The following is a 20,547-nucleotide window of genomic DNA, read 5'->3' on the forward strand; positions in this document are numbered from 1 at the left end:
CATCCTTTTTGTTTTTAGTGAATTTGAAGGATACAGGAAAACCAATTATGCGATAGCAATTAGATTTGGTATGACCTGTCTTCTTGCAGTGAATGCAAATAAGCGATTTCTTGGAATTAGAAACAAACGATTCTGAAGTAATATTCATGGCAATCGCATCATTATTTATGATTGAAGGGATGGAAATTGTTCGTTGGCGTTTTTCTTGAATGATCAACGAATAAGCAGCCAAAATAGAAGGTAATGGCTTCATCATAAGAGTTTGCCCCCGAACAATTTTGTAGGAATCATTTAGCCCCATTAACGTTTGAATGACGCGTTGATCTTCAAAAAATTTCTGAATCGATGTAGCAGCAGCACAAGTATAAAGAGGAATAGCTTGAACGATCCGCAATTCATCCCAAATTTTTGTTAATTTGGTGAAATAGGTAGAGAAATCATCGGTACCTTGTGAGAGAGAAAACAATTGTTGCTGAGTGTTATAAAGAAGAGTACCATCGGATTGTTCAAATCATTAATGAAGCTCGTTCCGAATCTCCGAAGCAGTCGGTAAGAATAGAACACTATCAGCAATTGTTTTGTTCAACGAATTGAGAATCCAACAAATAACCATTGAATTAGCTCTGTGCCAATTCGAATGTGCAGGAGAATTGATTGCAGGAGGCGTAATTGATCCATCGACAAATCGAAGCTTGTTTTTAGCAGACAAAGAAAGAATCATCGATCGTTTCCAATATTGAAATCCAATTCCATTGAAAACAGTTGAAACAAGAATGGAATTTGGATTATCAGAAGAACCAATGTAAAAAGGACTGGAAACACTGATTGCAGATGAATCTGATGAGATCGTGTCAGACATGATTCTGATTGAATGAACGAAGAAGAAGAATGAAATGGATTGATTTCAATCTAATACCATATTGAATTTGAAACTTAGAGAGAGAAACATGTATTTGAGAGAGAAAGTCTTATCTTTTCTTATTAGGGGGTGTTTGGATACGAAAAAAAAAGAGGTGGTTATTTCTTATTCCCACAATAAGCTAACTTTGAGTGTTTGGATAAAATCCAACTTATTAAATTAAATAAGCTAATTTGAATAAGCATCTCTCCCTATGTTTATTGCTTATTAGCTTATTTGTTATTGCTTATTTGTTATTGCTTATTCCCGCCACAAATAAGCTAATAAGCTAATACAAACACCCCTTAATCTGTCTGAATGAAGAAATGAATACATATATACAAAAACTTAACAAACTTGTAATGAAATTATTAGATAACTCAAACTGCTCTAACAAACATGACACATCGCAATTAACTCTTAATGATAACATTAACTCAGGACTCCGACGCTTACTATCATTGACGTGACAAAGAAATCAAGGTTAGGTTTCGGTTTTTTTTTGGTTAGACCGAGGTTGTTGAGGCTAAAGCCAAATTAAAATGCCATTTGGAAGACGATTCCAAATTGACGAAAATCGATTCCAGATTTGAAGGTTAGTAGCTTTGATGTTGACATGTTTGATTTAATTGTTCGAGGGTTCATGAGAAAAAAAAAATTAGGGTATTTACTTTTCTAAGGTTCATATATCTCTCGAAATCGATTTATGTTTTCTAGGATAATTTTTTGTATATTATTATGATCATCTATATTCAAAATTGATTTAGATTGATTTTTTACTATTTGATTTTTTTTCTACAATTGAATCTTCTGATATCCTATGCCAAGTCTTTGTGGTATTGCCTCAATGAGCATACCCAATTCTTTTTGTTGAAGGTCTGTGAATTTCATGAAGGTTTTTTTTTCTGTTTAGGGCACCTTCTCTACTTTTTTTAATTTATACGGATCTTGATGTAGGGATATATGCTATTCTTGATCAATAATATAAAATTTAAGTTTCACATTACTTTTCAGTAATTTATTTATTATCTTTTCATAGGTTAGTCCTGTAAATGATTTCATATTTATCTTTTTTAAAAAGGTGTTGACTTATTGACTTTTCAGGCAAAATTTTGATGGGTTTGGTGGTGCTAGAGGCTTTGTGCGTGGAATGGGTTGATGTGGTTTCGGTAGTAATCTTTTAGCTTCTCTCTTTTCTTGATATGTTCATGTTTATTTATATAATATTATAACAATTTTGCTTTTGAAAACTCATTTGTTTTTTTTTTAAATAAATTTTAGGTAGGGGTGGTGGTGGCGGCTTTGAGCGAAAAATACCACCTCCAGGCTATGTATGCGTTCATCGTTTATAAATCTTTTTCTCTTTTTTCAATTAAGAAGCTAATAACTAATAAGTAAGAAATCTGTTAAATTATATAATCTTTTTTACCAGGGCATTTTATCCACAAATGGTAATCCTAATTTTGATATAAAGAGAGTGAAACCTCCAACAGGTATTCCAAAATCCATGTTAATGGCTACTCCAGATGGCTCATATGCATTACCCAGTGGTGCAGTGGCTGTTTTGAAGCCAAATGAGTATGTTATATATATATATATATATATATATATATATATATATATATATATATATATATATATATATATATATATATATATATATATTTGTGTTATTATAATAGGGCTGCTTTTGAGAAGGAGATTGAAGGGATGCCTTCTACAAGAATTGTTGGTCATCTTCCTCTACAACTTCATTGCCCTTTGTGCAAAGATGTGATGAAAGATGTTGTTCTCACCAGCAAGTGCTGTTTCACCAGTTCCTGTGATAAATATAATTTTCTTAATTTTTTGTTGATGTGGCAAAACGTAAGCTTCTAAATTGGATTTCTATTATAAATACTTGATCCTGTTTTTCTTGATTATACTATCAAGTATAAGAGATCAAATTATCTCCAAAGCAGTGTGTGTTTGTGGTGCAACGAATGTGCTTGCAGATGATCTCTTGCCTAACAAGGCATTAAAGGATACAATAAACCTATTCAGCACGCCAAAATGAAGATCAAAAAATGGAAGCCTTGAAAGAATAATTTCCAAATTTAATCAAACTATTGGGAGATGGATTTAAGAGCCTTTGACAGATGGTGGAAATAAAAAAAAATTTAGGTCCACGAACAGAAAAGCTGTTTTGATCATTAAAACACCACTTCCAAGCTATGTGTGTCACAGATGCAAAAGCAAACCCCAGGTAGATTAATCGGTCTTGGTCATTTTTCTTTTCTTTATACATGTAGTGAACAAATTAAGCATTAACATGTGTTAATCATATAAAATTAACAACATATATAGTTGAATGGATGAAATGAGAGTTTAATGATTTTCTTTTTCTTGCTTCTGCAGTGTTATACAACAGAAAAAGAGTAGCATTATAGTTATTGGGCTTAGTTTATTATGGTAGCTCTTTCTAACTATTTTCTGAAAACCAATGAGATGAAGGAACTTTTTTTTGATTGTAAATGCTAGGTCATCATGTTAATGTACTTTTGATTCCCATTTCATTATAATGTAGAAGCTTATGGTACTGAAAACTCAAACAAAACAAAAGCAAAGATGATCCTAGCAATAAATATAGCCTGATTTCACTCTATATTGAAGTCAAATTGTGAGAATAAAGCCATCAAGACTTTTGGTATTTTGATTATTTGTATGTCCAGTGTGGGGTAAAGTTGTAAGAAAATTTGTTTCAATAAAATATTTGTCTTAATATCCCTTTGTAAAGACTTGATGGCTTCCAACCCTCACAAAGCGCGGGAATCTTTACTAGTTTCTTACTAAAAATCCACTATTAAGACTATTATTGGAGAGATGGACTGGCATAGTGGACGATAATGTCACCAATTTGCATGTTTTTTATTTTTTATTTTTTATTTTTTATTTTTTATGAATTCTTGGCAAATGGTGATTAGGTTAGTTATGCAACCATAAATCTTTCTTTATATGATATTACAAAACCGTGTTCGGACATTATAGGGCTACTTTACCTTTTTAACACTTACGCATTTTTTTATTATTATCGATAAGTTCTATAATTTTTTGTATTTTTTATTGTTGATGGGGTACTTTTTTCTATTAGAAAAGGTCATCATCATTGCATAGTAAATGAGATATGGCTCGACAACATGACTTAAAATATATACATCAATCTTGATTCCGCAGGCAGTTTTACATGATTTAAATGTGAAGGGAAATTTGAGAATTTTGAAAAATATTCTTCTATCTTTTGTTCCTAATTTTCTATCTATCTATTTAAGATAATGACAAGCGTACAAATTTGACATCCAAATCAAATTTAAATTTAATTTAGTGACATTTGTTACCATCTAAAATAGATATGATGATATTAGTAATGAAAAGTAGGAGGATATTTAATTTCTCTTTTAAAAATGAAGTCGGCGTGACTCTATATGGCATTGACTATTGGAAGAATGCATGCTTAATGACCGTCTAAACGTATATGAGGCCCGAGGCGAATAGAAAAAAAAAAAACGCCTTTAAAGACATATATAATAAATATTCAAAAAAATATCATTTAATTTTTTGATTATAAACGTGTTCAATTAGCAATAACAACCAAGTCAAATTGTTAATCTTTTGAGTTAGTTTGAGTTTGAACCAACTTGACCCCCTGGAGATATAGATGACATGCTTATTGCAACGACCTGTCGATATAAATTTTGTTTTAGTTGGTGTCAGCCGATTGTGACGAAAGTAATTTTTTATGACTTTTTCGTTATAGGACAACTTTTATTTACTGAATATATTTTGCAAACTCGACTTTATTACGATAGACAATTGTATTTGTCGTTGAATTAGTTACAAAACTTAATTTTTAGGCCATATATCAGGAGGAAAAGGTAACAAATGCATTTTTTTTCAAGGAAAATGAAACATCTTCTGATTCTAACAACATTTGCAAGACGGTCCTATTCTGCCACAAGCATGATTTCGCATATGTACAACAATGCATTTTTTTAATCCTTTGTTTTTTTTTTCTTAGCATCAACAATTCTTTTTTTTTTTCCTTTTCTTTGACCTTGCTATGAGAACGTCCTTATGTTCATTAAGTACACAACACTTTTTTGAGTCTCTTTACCTGGATATGAGTTTATATCGGAACAAATATAATAGTCTTCCTCGTTACAATGTTAAACAACAGCTTTAGATGAGCTCATTTGATAGACAAATAGCTAAGCTTTGAATATGAAAAATAGTGGATCTATAGGGTCCGAAACAAATTGGCTTATTCGAAAAAGGCTTTGTTCTTAGGAAGATATATATTGTATCTAGAACTGCACGGTTTCACTCTGTGAAAAATCTGAATCATTTTGTCTAACCTCATCCTCTTCATCTTAAATGACCTGTTTGCCCCGAAATGACTGCGGCAATAAGAAATCCCAATTCATTTTGCCTTTCAAAAAATTAAATAGAAAACCCCAAGTATACCATATTTTAGGATCCCAAACTATATGATTTAATAAATCCTCCTATGTATGTCTATGGAGTACATTGAATGTACATAAATGACTATAAGAGAGTTTCTATTATTTGTATTAATATTTAGTATAAGAGTATTTTATGTGGTGCTAACGACTTAATATCTATCTTTGTAGCTTTAGAATGTTCAGGTTATGCTCCTATTATACCTATTATTTTTAGAATTTAATACCATAAAACTAAAGAAATATTTTATTGTTGAACGCAGATATATCTAATGTCTTTTCACTTCGTTTATTTAGCTTATATCGCCAATTTACGGTTGACAATATTATTATTTAGGTTTATATATATAGTTTGACATGACTTAGGGCTCTAGGTGAGAAATAAATATTATTAGTAGAAACTCATAAATAAGATGATAGGTTAAAAGTAAATATTGCCCAGTTAATTGTACTTTTACTAAACAAAAAACCTAGTAAAAGCCACATTTATCGACCATTTTGCATAAAGTACATTCGCACGCAAGGCTGATCCAATAATATTTTAGGCTCAGGCGTAAACAAAATAGAGATCCTTTATAAAAAAATAGTTGTGAGACCTGTATATTATACGAGTTTATTAAAAAAATGTTAAATAGAAACAATTAAATGAGAAATTTATTTGAATTTGACAATTATGAAAAAAAAAAACATGCAAAAAATAAATTAATTAAAATTATGTGTTTAATTAGCAGACTTGTGTATTAAACGTGTTAATTATAACAAAATGTTAAACACAAAGGTTTAAACTGTAAATTTATTTTGAAATTGAAATTGAAATTTAAAAATAATAGTTATTATGGTAGGTTTAATTTATGGAAACTAAATTAATGATGTATTGGAAATGAAAAATAATGTATGACAAGTGGAAAATAAATATATCTCAAAATTATGACAAAATAACATGTAGCCAATTGAATGCGAGAACGACATATGTCAAAATTATTTTTATTTATCAGGGTAGATTATTATAATTAGTTGTTAAGATTAAGAAGTTTAACACCAAAAATGAAAAGAGCCTAGTTTACGTGTCTCTTATTGAAGTCAAGGAATGATATTAAATGATCGATATGAGAAAGAAGTGATCAAGCATATTGGTTCTTATAAATAAAAAATATCTAACTAAATAAGCTTAAATAGATATTTAATATGTGAGAATGGAATACAAAAATAAACAATTAAAAATAACAGATATCAACTTAAAATACACATCTGATTGGTGGGAGTCGAATCCAAAGAAACCCATTAATAATAAACACATCTCAACCAACAAATATATTCTATAGATGAATTTTTAGATTTACGAGGATACGAAATAATATTTCATCTCTATCCAACTTTAAAATGGATATTTAATTTCTCATATTTAATTGATATGAGTTGAATAGATAAGCAAAAAGCAATTAACAATAGGAAAACTTTTATATATGCCCTAACAATAAATACATCTCAACCAAAACAAACCAGCGAAAGTATATATATAGATTTAGATTTAATAAGATCCAAAACGATATTTCATCACAATACAACTTTTACGCATGTGCCTTAACTGTATCAACTAAACTAAATGCATATAAACAAAAGAGCTACCCCGCTATGTGCACTAAAGGACCTTTGGTTAATGAAGCATGTGCATTTATATATTAAATAATTCTTTAATGAGATTTCAGAAAGTTAAAAGATTTTTAACTTTTCAAAACATATTATAATCTTTTGGGTTCTAGAAGATAAATTTCCTTTAAAACATGTACACACTATATATACGTTAAGACAAATATTTTAAAAGAAAACAGAAAAAAATAACTTATTAACTTATTGATTTTTCCTATCACAAAAGTTAACTCAAACATTTTTAAAAAAAACTCATTTCTTACCACAATAAGTCGATAAGTCTTTTTTGCCTAAAAGTCATTTTGAGGTTTAAAACGAAGTATCAAACACCCTCTAAGATATATTAAGGCCCCTATCACACATGAGTCCGGGGGGTCGCCCAGCTTGTCCGACCATTAGGCCGATCCTCCTAGTTCGTAGATGATATTTACGAAATGGTCTTCTAATTTTGTAGACACATCTATAAAATTGATGACTGTTTTGGTGATTGGTCTCTGTGTGTGTGTGTGTGTGTATATATATATATATATATATATATATATATATATATATATATATATATTATTTCTTGGAAATGGTAAGTAGGATTAGACTTAGACAAAACTTCAAAAATGGACCCTCTGGTTTCATAAAATCTGAAGTCTGGTCCCTAATTTACAAAAACCTCACATATCATCCCTGTGGTTTCAAAACTTTCAACATTTGGTCATTCCGTCTCACTCCGTTACCATTTAGCAGTTAAGTAAGGGGCATTTTTGTTATTTCACTACCTAGGGACCATTTATGAGGTTTTCTATTACTTTTGACAAAACTTCAAAAATGGTTCTTGTGGTTTCACAAAATCTGAAGTTTGGTCCATAATTTACAAAACCTTACAGATCGTCCCTGTGGTTTTAACACTTTTAACATTTGGTCCTTCCGTCTCACTCCGTTACCATTTAACTGTTAAGTAAGGGGCTTTTTTTTGTCATTTATCTACTCAGGGACCATTTATGAGATTTTCTATTACTTTTTTTAAATAAATAAAGTTTAATATGCGAGGGGTCCCACCCCATCTCTCTCCCCCTCTCTCTCTCTCTCTCTCTCTCTCTCTCTCTCTCTCTTCAGCTTATGTCAAAGCTTTAACGAATCCACTGTCAATCCACCCTCTGTCCCCTGCTGGCACAGAACACCACCACAAACACCCGCCAACCATTATCCTTTACCCTTGGACTGTGACTAGCAGCCACCAAGAACGACCCATCGCGACTCGTAAGTTACCAAGAATAGGGTTCTCACAATGTGTAATGAAATCTCGTAATGATTGTGGAATCTTAGATACGTCTCCAATGACAGAAACTTCAATTTCATCCCTATTAACGAAATTCCATTTTGAAAGTGGATTGAAATTGAACGACAACATTTTCAAAAGCGGTGGAAATTAGTCAATTACCTCGACATAGAAGCAACTTCATCTTTTAATGTGTTTTCAAGCAGTCTCATTAAGAAATCGACTTCGACCTATAGGGGTGAGCATGGTGCGGTTTGGTGCGGTTTTCAGACCAAACCGAACCGCAAACCGCATGGTGCGGTTTTTGCATTCTTAAAACCGTTGGGTGCGGTTTTGCAATGGTTCGGTTTTTCGGTTTTTAAATGCGGTTTCGGTTTGTATCGGTGCGGTTTCGGTTTTTAAACCGTGTTAAGAATTTGGTGCAATTTTTTTTATGTTTTTTGGTGCGGTTTTTTAAAACTATAAGAACTGAAAACCATGTGCATATAAGCTTGTATCCTGCTGTTTTTTTTTTAATACATTCATTTTCAGCTCAAAACAAAATTACATAATCAAAAATTATAAGTCGCTTAAAATACAACTTGTAACCACTCTCACAAACTAATTAATAATTGAAGGTTAGTTGATTTTGACTTAATTTATTACAAGCTTATTACATGTAATCGATTAGTACGTTTGGCTAACAATAGAACATTTCTTTTGCACCCCATATAGTCTTATACAAACACAAAATAAACATATAATAAATATATTATCGTTTATAACTATTTTAAATAGCATGTATATAATATACATTGATTGATTTATTACTACACACGCTTGCGGTGCAGTTCAGTTTTGGTGGAGCGGTTTTTAGGATAAAAACTGCACCGCACCGTTGACCTTTGGTTTTTGCAAAAATTAAATCTGCACCATTGGTTTTTGCATCGGTTTCGGTTTTTCGGTTGCGGTTTATTGCGGTTTTGTCGGTTTTTCTTTAGTCGGTTCGGTTTTTGCTCACCCCTATCGACCTACATAAACACAACCAATCAATCGACTGAACACACAAAATTCTGATGAAATTGGAATCCAATTTCGATATTTGTGACAACCCAAAGTTTATTCCGTTACATTACCCCGTTACCGTTAACGAAATATTCTATTTTATAAAAGTTCCGTTAATTAGAGGTCGCCAAATAAATAAATGTTTTATTTATTTATATTATATGTCGTTAACGTCGTGATAAAAGAAATAAAGACACTTACTTTACATTTCCATATTAATTTGGAAAAAGTTAATTTTATTACGACCACTAAATCGGGCGCGACCAAAAGCCCCGTTTAACGGCAGTATCGGGTAGATTCCCACTGAGCTTCAACTCCAACCCTTATATAAGGGGGAGTAAACTCCATTTCATCCTTTTTACTCTCTCTCTAAACTCTCTCTCTACAACTTTTTCTCGAGCCAAAAATCGTCTGTTTCGAGCCCCAAACGAGTAGGTAAACTATCCTAACTTGTTATATAGCTTATCTAGCCTGCAATTTCGAGTATAAAACATAAATTAGGGACAAAATGAAGTGTTTACGGCCCAAGAACACTCTTGGATCGTAAACACCATTTAATGGGGGTTTTTAAGCCCCAAAACCCCTCTAAATTGCCCCTAAGGCTTGGATATGACTTTTAGGCTTACATATTCGGACTTAGATCACCTTGAAACGAGTTTTTGAAGAGTAAACATGAGTTTACTGCCCAAGAACATGCTTGGGCCATAAAATCCTCTTCATGGGGAGTAAACTCATATTTGTGTGTTAAAAATGCCCTTAAACACACCAATGGCCTTGGATTAAATTCTAGAATCAACGACCAACAAGCTAGGGACCCTAAACTCAATTAAAACAACTCCATAAAGAGTTCACGGCCGTAAACCCCTCATGAAAGGGTACCTGGGCCGTAAACTCCTATATAGGGGTTAAATGGTGCCCAAACTCCTTCATTTGGCTTGGAAAAATACATAGGATTTATTCACAATCACTTAAGCCCTTAAAACACCCAAGAAAGATGTCGTTGGGAGCTTACGGCCGTAAACTCCCTTGGTTAGGGCCGTAAACTCCCATTTGATCCATATAAGTCCCTTAAATCCATTCATACACATTAGATTTGGACCTAGCAAAATTCCACAATTGATATAAAGCCTTTAAGCATCCTAGAACACTCTCACCATGAGTTTACGGCCGTAAACTCATGGGAGTTGTCCCAGGGCCGTAAACACTAAGTATAGAGTTTACTCTTTCCATTCCTAAGCCATTTAAGCCCTTAAATGTTACCCGGGACACCCCAAACACTTAACCAAAGTGCTTTCCGCTCCTTTGAGTGCGTATACTTGTATAATTAGTATTAAATGTACTAATTGTATGTGAACATATGTTATCATATGTTAAATAGGTCACTAAGTGTGTCCAAGTCTTTACTTGACACCGAGCACCCAACCGGCACCTTCGTCGGATCCACTTACACCAGGTGAGTCCATACCCCTGAATAAATCTTTTATATGTTTTTACATGTTTTATAGGGGGGGGGAATACAAGTTAAACATGCCAGTTATCATATCAATTACATGTGATTTATAACCCGCATGCACAAGGATTTACCACACTGTAAACTGTTTTACCGAGTATGATACTATAAATGATTTTCTAAAATGTTTTCACTTATTCAAATCTTTTACTTATACTGTTTTACCAAAGTTCATTTTTAAACTGGTTTATGAAAGGTTTCCAAAGAGTTTCTAAATGTTTACAACTTATTTTACCAACAAATACCAAGTTGTGATTTTCCTCAGTATAAAGGTTTTTCCAAGGTTTTGATCAAAGTTCTCTTTCATGTCGTATACTTTTACTTTTACTTGTTAGATACCGCTGCTTCGCTTTTACTTAGTTTAAACTCCTACTCGGTAACGCTTCCACTTCGTGATACACTTATATTTGGTAACGCTTATACTTCACGACTCGGTTATTCCACACTGTTCGCTTATACTTCACGACTCGGTTATTCCATACTGTTCGCTTATACTTCACGATTCGATTATTCCACACTGTATGCTTATACTTCACGACTCGGATATTCCACACTGTACGCTTATACTTCACGATTCGGTTATTCCACACCGTTTGTTTACACCCCACGATTTGATTATTCCACACGATTCGGTTATACATCACAATTTGGTTATACTTCATGATATGTTTTCCACTTGTTACACACTCAAACATAGGTGGATGTATGCCTATGCTTGTATAGGTGCATATAAATAATGGTTGAAGGACTTAGGAAGGCTTGTTCGCCCTATTTCCTTTTCTTCGTTGAGATGTGGTCTGGTGGGATCGGATGTCCGTCCGAAGGTCGTTTGATTCAATAGTTATATATTATGTATACAAGCATAGACATATAGGTTTGCACCAGTCAGTTCAGTTATGAGTCTCTACCTCTAGTTCAACACTTATATTGGAAACCCACTACCCACTATTTGGGATGCATCTTCGGGACACGGCCTTCTCCGTCGTCTAGTTGGTAACCAGAGTCTCCTGTAGGGAGAGCGGACATTGTGTGTATAAATCTATACGGGGTTGACACCCCCGCACCCTGACTGCTAGCTACAGTCCACGGCCTACCAAGCCAAGGGGTGACAAATGTCACATTTTATAGACGCTTGCAGGGCGTCAGGTACTCTAGTGTCGGTTAGTATGGTTACGAGTATCCCAGGTTACCTTATAATTCATGGCCTTAAGGTAATGATATTTCACACTGTATTTTACACTGTACTTCATACTGTATGCTGAAAACCCACTCTCAGAGTCACACTATTTTTAGACCTTGCTAGCTGTATCTTTCATTTGATACTGTCTGGGGTCTGTATTCCTTGTTTTTAGACCTTGCTAGCTGTATCTTTCAGTTGATACTGTCTGGGGTCTGTATTCCTTGTTTTAGACCTTGCTAGCTGTATCTTTCATTTGATACTATCTGGGGTCTGTAGTCTCTGTTTTTAGACCTTGCTAGCCGTACCTTTCATTTGGTACCATCTAGGGTCCGTGTCTCCCTTTGTTAGACTGAGCCAGACGGGTCGTTTGTTCGATACTCTCCTGGAGTCTATGAGTCCTTTCGCCTTAGTCAGCAGTCTTCACTGCTGAGGCATATGTTATTTTCCCTGATTTCTCTTGTTTTCTTTAATAATCAAATTCTGTATTTTGATAGTGATAGCGATTAAGGGAAAACTACTTTTTACCACATGACTCCGTCCAGTCTTGGTAGAAGACTACTTTTATTAAAGAAAATATAGGATTTTCTGGAAAAGACACTAATGTAATGGACACTCTAAAACTACCACTTTTATTAAAGTTATTTGGATAAAATGACAATAAATGCTTATGAACTCACCAGCATTTGTAAAAATGTTGATACTCGTTTTTCAAATAACTTGTATTCTCAGGTCAGCATTAGACAGTTACATCCCCGGAGCTTCTGACGAAGACAGTTTAGTACCAAGCTGCACCTATATATTTACTTGCATTACTTTGATATATTGTAATGTAAACCATGTAAAACTATTATTATTAATGCAATGGTTGTTGTACTTTGATTACTATAATGCATGTGTTGTGATACTTGACATGACATCATCCACCCCAGAACGTTTCCGTCGTTCCGGTTTTAGGGTGTGACAATATTATACATACTTTGGGTCTTAACTAGTTGTGAGATGAGAAGGTGAAGACTGTAAGAACTTGGATTCCCCACTTAGGACACAGATCCACCACGAACTTCAATGCTCCGGCACCGGTCAAATAGCCCGCCTGAGGCATTAATCCTCTTGACCGAGCCCATATTCTGTTTCCGTCATTGATGACTGCAACATGCTTCGACATTAACTCGCGATGGAGTCCCACCGGAGTAATAGTCGGTTCCTCCGGCGAAGTGATTCTAGCTCTGGCATATTGGTCGTTGGTGATTACATGATGACGAGGGGTGTTGGTTGATAGAGAAAACGTGTTTGAAAGGCAAGAGCGAGGAAAGGGAAAGAGATAGAATTATGAAATAGGGTTTTTAGTTTTAGGGATGCAGATTGGAGGGAGATGAAAGAACAACCCGGCAATCGTTTTCATAGGATTTGTGCAGGAATCCGAAGAGAGAGAGAGAGAGAGAGAGAGAGAGAGAGAGATGGGGGTGGGACCCCTTGCATATTAAATTTTATTTATTTATTTATTTAAAAAATAATAGAAAACCTCATAAATGGTCTCTGGGTAGTGAAATGACAAAAATGCCCCTTACTTAACGGCTAAATGGTAACGGAATGAGCCGCACCAAATGTTAAAAGTTTTGAAACCACAGGGACGATCCGTGAGGATTTTGTAAATTAGGGACCAAACTTCAGATTTTGTGAAACCACATGGACCATTTTTGAAGTTTTGTCTTAGACTTATTTATTTTTTTCTCTCTATAAAATTGTTGTCGCGTTCATATGCTTATCCAGGACCATGAACAAGTTTTAGGTAAATGTCTAAAAGCCCGAATTTATTTTTTACGCGTACCTTATATATACTCTATATATCACTATTGACTATTAACACTATAAGGTGTCGTTTGTTTTTTCGAAGCGAAAATGTTTGAAATCTGCGGACCAACTTTGCAACCCTATGTAGTATAAGAGGGGGACCAAACGGCTTCAACATGTAATAAGAAATATGTTTGTTTTTTAAACTCTGCAGACTGTTGCAATAAGTTAAAGTAAGGTGTGAAGATGTTTGAAGCGGAGGGTCAAGTGCAACGCCACACAACATACACGCAACAGTATTTAAGTGAGAAAATTTTCTGAAAAACAAACAGCTGCGAAGGGCCAAGTGATGCACGTGTGCTGCACGACGCAACAATAAGCGGTAAGAAGTGTTTTTTTTAAGAAAAATAAACAACACCTAAGCAAATGATTTCTCGGGTGGTTAATGCGGTGGAATGTTTAATTTATGGTTTAGGTTCTAAACATGATTCCCTCGAAAATGCATAAGTTAGCAATTGTTTTCAGCCGCTTAACCGTCATATCTATATGCTATTTTATAGCGGTTCTTTGTTTTTTGTTTTTTGTTTTTTTTTGTTTTTTTTTGGTTTTTTTCTTCATGTCAAAGAGCCAATTACCCCATTAATTTGTAAATTATATCCACATATTCTTTCCACCAATGCTAGATTAATGCTAGCCTCTCTAGACAGAAATATATAATTGTGAATTGTTTGGTTACCCTTTTATGACATTAATCCACTTTAATATTAATGAGATGAAATAGATTAAAGATGGAAAACACTGACAAAAAGAAACAACAGAACAAGAACATACAAATAAGTTTCATATTTTACTTGCTTCATCAATACTTACGATGTATTGAAAGCAATGCAACTTAACTAGCTAGGGTCCTAGGGATAAACTTCAATGAGAGATCTTAACCCCAAAATTGGAGTTATCTTGTAATCGCTAAAGCCAGCATCCACGAAAAGCTTTGCCCAATTTTTTTCACTCCTCTCTCTTCCTGTCGTCAAGGTCAGCATAAGCATGTCAAAGAAAAGTTGGGTCTCGAGTAATTCCTTGTCTCCTTCACCATTCTTCAACACCATGTCTATGATGATTACTTTTCCTCCATTTTCCTTGCTGGGGATTGCTTCTTTGCATTGCATCAATATCTTTATGCATTCTTCATCACTCCAATCATGTAATATCCACTATTTTGTCAAAGCGCAAAAACAATTAATAAGCAAGATAAACAATTATTGTACATAAACCTTCCGTCTAACTTGTAATGTAAATTATCGGTAAATCTTTCAACCAACTATATTTGGTCTTTCAAAAAGATTAAAAAATTATGTCCAAGTAATAAAGAATACCTTGACCAAAACTGCATCTGCTTTGGGAATGGATTCAAACATGTCTCCACCAAGAAAACTCAAATTCTTACTTCCTACCAAACCATCAACAACATGAGGAAGATCAAAAGAGATGCAAGTCATATCAGGAAAAGCTTCCGCGATGGCTTTGGCAACGGTTCCAGTACCACCCCCTACATCAACAATTGAATTCAACCTTTCAAAAACATTTGTAGAGTGTTTTAGAACCAGACTTGTCACAAGCCTTGCATCACTGCCCATTGCTTCATTGAAGAACTGGTTAAGGTTCGGATCATGGCCTGCAAAATCCCAAAGATTCCTTCCGTGGGCTGTGTGAAAAGGGTTGACGTCATCGTTCTGGAACCATTTGCTCAGGTGTTGCCATGGATCCATCAGTATTGGATCCAACATGGCTAGCAAAAAGGGACTAATGCTTAATGGCTCTTCCTTTAGAAGGAAGCGAGAAGCAGGAGCTAGCAAATAGCCTTCTCTTTCCTCCTCCTTATGATCTCCTGTTGTGCATATACTTTGTTTGATAAAGAAACCAGAGTGAACAAGGATGCGCATAAGTCTATAGACAAAATGAGCTCTCTCCTTGTTGATGGAGAGGGCTTCAACTAACTCAGAGAGCAACATTGGTGCACCATGGCGATTGATGATATCAGGTATTTGTAGCTGAATAGCACATTTGAGAGACATGGAGTTTATAAAGCTGAAGATGTGGTTCCATATGTGAGCTTGAGAATGAAGCAAGTTTGTAGATTGTTCATCATTTAGCAGCGACATCTCGTTTCTTACAATGTATATAAGATAGACAATTTCAAACTGTTTAATGTTATAAACATTCGTATATATAAGAAAAATATCTGACTACATTGGGAATGGATTTGATAAAAAGTCAAATGTAAAATATATCTCAAAGGTGCCATTTGATGCGGGTACTTATTTATTTCTTATCACACAAGCACACAATTATTTAAAGTATTTTTTTATATTACTTTTTTTTAAAATAATATCATATGATATATTTTATATTTAAGGGAGATCTAAAACAATATCATTTCTGATATGATATCTACAAAGATAGCACCTTTTCATCATCAATCAAATAAATATGCAAACTCCAGCAACACCAACAATTGCCTCGAAAATCTTATTAAAACCATCAGATAAACATAAGTGACGGTTAATTTATAATGTTACACTGTGAAATTTCAAAATCCTCTCTAATAAATAAAAGTTTTTATTTTCACTTGTCACACTTGCATTTAATTTGTTAAATGTCATTTTGTGGTTATTTTGAATTAATTTTTTCCGTATGTTATTTTATAAGTTTTTCTGTTTTATTAAATTCCACATAACATTTTTAATGAAATAATTAAATAGATATCAATTTCAGTAATGAACATACCTTTTAATTTTAAAATTCTCAAAATTAAAGCTTGTTTTCTTTATTTATTTAAATTTAAAATATAAAAAACCTTTACATTATAATAATTCATTATTTTTCTTATTTTCTTATAAATTCAAAGTTCTCAAATATTTTCAACTTTATATTTATTTATTTTTTAAATTAACCCATGTAATACATGGGTCTCACAACTAGTGAGAGTAATATTAGAAAAAATGTATTTCCGATTTACTTGTCGGAAGTCCAATTCAACATCATAAACTTTTTTTTTAAATCAAGGTCTCTTAATAATATTTATAGTGGAAAACAAATCAAGATTTTTTTCTTCCTTAGTTTATTTGATCAAATAAAAAAAAAACTTTGGGATTGTTTAATCTAGAGGTGTATGTGTAAATCTTCTTCCTATTTAATTGATATCGTCTCCACCGTTTGGGGCATGGAGAGTTTCATTATTATGGTATCAGTCGTCGCCTAATATGATCCTACCTTTTCTTCTTCCCCTTTTTCCAGTTTTTTTTTTCCATCTGTTCCTGCGGTTTTTGATCAACCCCCATGGCTTCTTCTTACGACACCCATCTTCCCATGAACATTGCTATTTATGCACATTATCACCATGCGCCTATCCTCCTCCAACTATCTATTATGGAAGAATCAACTTCTTCCTTTGCTCACATACCAGGTTAGCCACATTGATGACACTTCCTCTGCCCTGCCGCCTGAGATTCACGTTGAAGGAAAACCATCGCCAAATCCTGAGTTCTCATCTGGACACTCTGCTAATCAGTGTCTTTTGATCATTCTCCAATCGTCGTTTTCTAAGGAAGCTGTTAGGTGCATTTCATGCATTCATTTTGTAGTTTTACTCCATAAAAGTGCATTGCATATAGGCTTAAACTCATTCATTTTGCATGTTTTTCGGGATTTTTCATGAGCCAATTTCATTCACACACTTTTGTGATATTTCAGGGACTTTTTGAGGTAGGATCTTACTTGAAGAGACGAATAAGAGATGTAGATGAAGTTTCGGGACTTGCGGAGCACCAAGGAGGAATATATCAATGAAATGAAGATTTTGGCCATTCAGAGATTTACACGGGCCATGTAAATGGAAGCCTTGTATTTACACGGGCCGTGTAAACTCGTATTGTCGAGCATTGTAATTTGAAGGCCTGACCAAATTGTGCAACGTACTTCTTGTGTTTACACGACTGTGTAAAGTTTACCTTTGTGTTTACACGGGCCGTGTAAACATGGTCGTAAGTTTAAAGCAATTTTTCTTATTTCTAAAAAGGTGCAACCGGTTCCATTAGAAAGGAGGTCGATTTTGTGAGTTCTAGAGGCGATTTTGGGGAGCATTTTGAAGGAAATTGTCACTTGGAAACACTTGGATTTCATTTGGATTTCAATTTGTAAGACTTTAATTTCAATTTCTAGGTTTGTGTTTTGTTCTAGTCATGAGTGGATAGAAACCTAACTCTCCAACTTCATGTATTGACTATTGTGTGTGTGAATTCAATCATTTGACTTGGTGTTTGTTTTAAATGCTATCTAGTGAATTTGATTTTGTTTTAATTGAAGGTTTGGTTTCAATTCTATTTCTTTTTGGCCAAATTGATTTAGGTTTGATTCATTCAAGTTATCTATTATACAAAATCCATAATTGTTTTGTAATATAGAACAAGTAACAAACACTAGATTGAATTTTCTTAGAATAATTCTGGTATAAATCAAATGCACACATTCTTACACTTCCAAGCTTATGAGGAGTATTAAATGTTGTTGGTAATATTCACACAAACCATAAAGCAAATCTTTCCACCTATTCTAAGAACTTGTTTAGATTAGATTGGTTGGATTAGAATTAATTAAAGAACTTATTTTAATTAATTAAAAAGGTGAATGTGAATTGCTAGAGCTTGTTAGCATTTCTAAGTGCCAACTTAAATAAAATTAAACAAATATCATTTCATACCTTGAATCACATTGCTAATCAGTCTTGCATAAAGTTGGAGTATTTTATAAATCTTGATTTTATTTTATTTGATCTATTGTTTACTCAAAATTTAAGTCTTTTATTTGAATTAAAACCCCCCTCTTTTGTGATCTCATTTGTACCTTATGCCAAAAGGGTATGCACTTATCTCGTGTCTCCGTGGATCGACCCTACTTACCTTGTATTACATTTTTAGTACAAAGTAGTAGTGTTTATATTTTTACCCTTTTTATTTGTTGGGTTTGACACGCCTAACAAATTGGCGTCGTTGCCGGGGACACGGTAGTACTAATTGTTTATGCCAAGATCTTTTCGCACATGTACACCTTTACCAGTTCATTTGGAGATAGAGAAATCTGCAAAGCAAAGAAGGAAGCAAGCCATACTTTTAAAGAAACAACAACAACAATTCAGAACTTCTTCATTAAATCCTTCAACCACATCCTCACCAATATCCAAAAATTCCACCCTATCATCTGCACCTTTACCCGAATCTGAAACTTTTATCCCTACTCCTACCATGGGAGACAACCATGAAGAAACCAAAATCCCCCATATCCACCACCTGAACTGTCACACTGTCACACCCCCAAACCGGAACGAAGGAAACGTTCGGGGGTGGATGACGTTATATGTAATATCACACCAATTGCATCATAGTAATCACAGTAAACACAACCATTAAATTGAATACATATATGAAAAGATATTTACATCGGTTTGATTCTTGTTTTTATACATCAAAAGTATAATCAAAAGAAAAAGACGTGACTCTATAGGCTCTGTATTTTCAAAACTCCAGGAGGTACCTATCTACTGATTTCTTGAGAATACAAGTAGTTTTGAAAGAGTATCAACATAAAGCTGGTGAGTTCATAAGCATGTTTTTGTAATGAAAACCTGTTAATGAATTTGTAAAATGTATGTATGTTTCCCAAGAAAATCCAATATTTTCTAACATGTATGCTCGTTACTATATTCTGTTTTGAAAACCCTGGTTACCACCAGTATGTATAGTAAATTCTTGTTTGAAAACCCTAGCTACCTCCAGTATGTATAGTACATTCTGTTTGAAAACCATGGCTACCACCAGTATGTATAGTAGTTTTATTATTTAAAATAAAACCGTGTATTGTATCCCTGGAATCCTCCAGTGTAATGTGTGGTAGTTCTATTAATTAAAATAAAACAAATGAAGAATGAAATCCCGTAAACAAAGGTTAGTTTATACTATTTGTGAGTTCGTATAACCATTCTTAATATGACTAGTGACCTCAACGGCATTTCTTCAGGTGTCGTACGGTATGATATTTTTCACCCTAGGCATGTCTGCCTAATTGTAGCTAGCAGTTTAGGTGTAGGATTGTCAGTTCCGAATAGATCTATTCACAAATCTCACGCTCTCCCTCCAGGAGACTCTGGTTATACTAAGTGTCAAGGATTTTACCAGCACCTAGAAGGGTACAATTGAAGAGATGTCTCACAATCCTGTATTAACTAGTTTATGTGTAGTTCTGTATCGTTTTCTCGTAATTGAAACCGTTGTATACTTGGTAGAGTATTAATAATTATACTTAAATAATTATTTAGTGTTATGCTCTTGTCATCCGAATGTAGTAAAGTAAATCATAAACTAAAACTGTCATAGTTTATATGTTTGCCATGTATGTAATCTAGATTGGTAAAAACTGTATGATAAACTCCCCAAACTATACCTATTATTGTTTGTCTGAAATGTATTGCACTTGGTTTGTGTATTGTTCTGAAAACTATGCAATTATGTTTTCTAGCTGAAAGTGTCCCTTATGCTCTGCATAATACAAAACGGGATTGAAATATCTATATATTTTGTAGAAATCGTTGGACTGAATTAATTGGATAAGTTTTAACTTGTTAAAATTCTTTTGTTTTAGTTCACAAAAATCATTTTTGTT

The 20,547-nt window shown here is 33.7% G+C and overlaps 1 protein-coding gene, 1 long non-coding RNA gene and 1 pseudogene across 2 annotated transcripts; 1 reads left to right on the forward strand and 2 right to left on the reverse strand.

Annotated features, from left to right (window-relative positions):
* The first annotated feature begins 2,064 nt into the window (after positions 1-2,064).
* LOC122197623 (uncharacterized) lies at positions 2,065-3,712 on the forward strand. Its single transcript, XR_008232111.1, has 4 exons — positions 2,065-2,229; positions 2,331-2,391; positions 2,581-3,143; positions 3,296-3,712. It is a non-coding gene; the product is annotated as an uncharacterized LOC122197623 (long non-coding RNA).
* A 4,530-nt stretch (positions 3,713-8,242) lies between these two features.
* LOC111914575 (dehydrodolichyl diphosphate synthase 2-like) lies at positions 8,243-13,351 on the reverse strand (annotated as a pseudogene).
* Positions 13,352-14,592: 1,241 nt separating this feature from the next.
* On the reverse strand, positions 14,593-16,108 carry LOC111914673 (trans-resveratrol di-O-methyltransferase). Its single transcript, XM_023910372.3, has 2 exons — positions 15,210-16,108; positions 14,593-15,047 (listed from the first exon to the last, which is right to left on the reverse strand). The coding sequence occupies exons 1-2, from the start codon at positions 15,993-15,995 to the stop codon at positions 14,745-14,747; spliced, it is 1,089 nt and encodes a 362-aa protein (XP_023766140.1). The 5' UTR covers positions 15,996-16,108; the 3' UTR covers positions 14,593-14,744.
* Positions 16,109-20,547: the final 4,439 nt, after the last annotated feature.

This window comes from Lactuca sativa, chromosome 4, assembly GCF_002870075.4.
Source record: "Lactuca sativa cultivar Salinas chromosome 4, Lsat_Salinas_v11, whole genome shotgun sequence".
Lineage (NCBI taxonomy): Eukaryota > Viridiplantae > Streptophyta > Magnoliopsida > Asterales > Asteraceae > Lactuca > Lactuca sativa.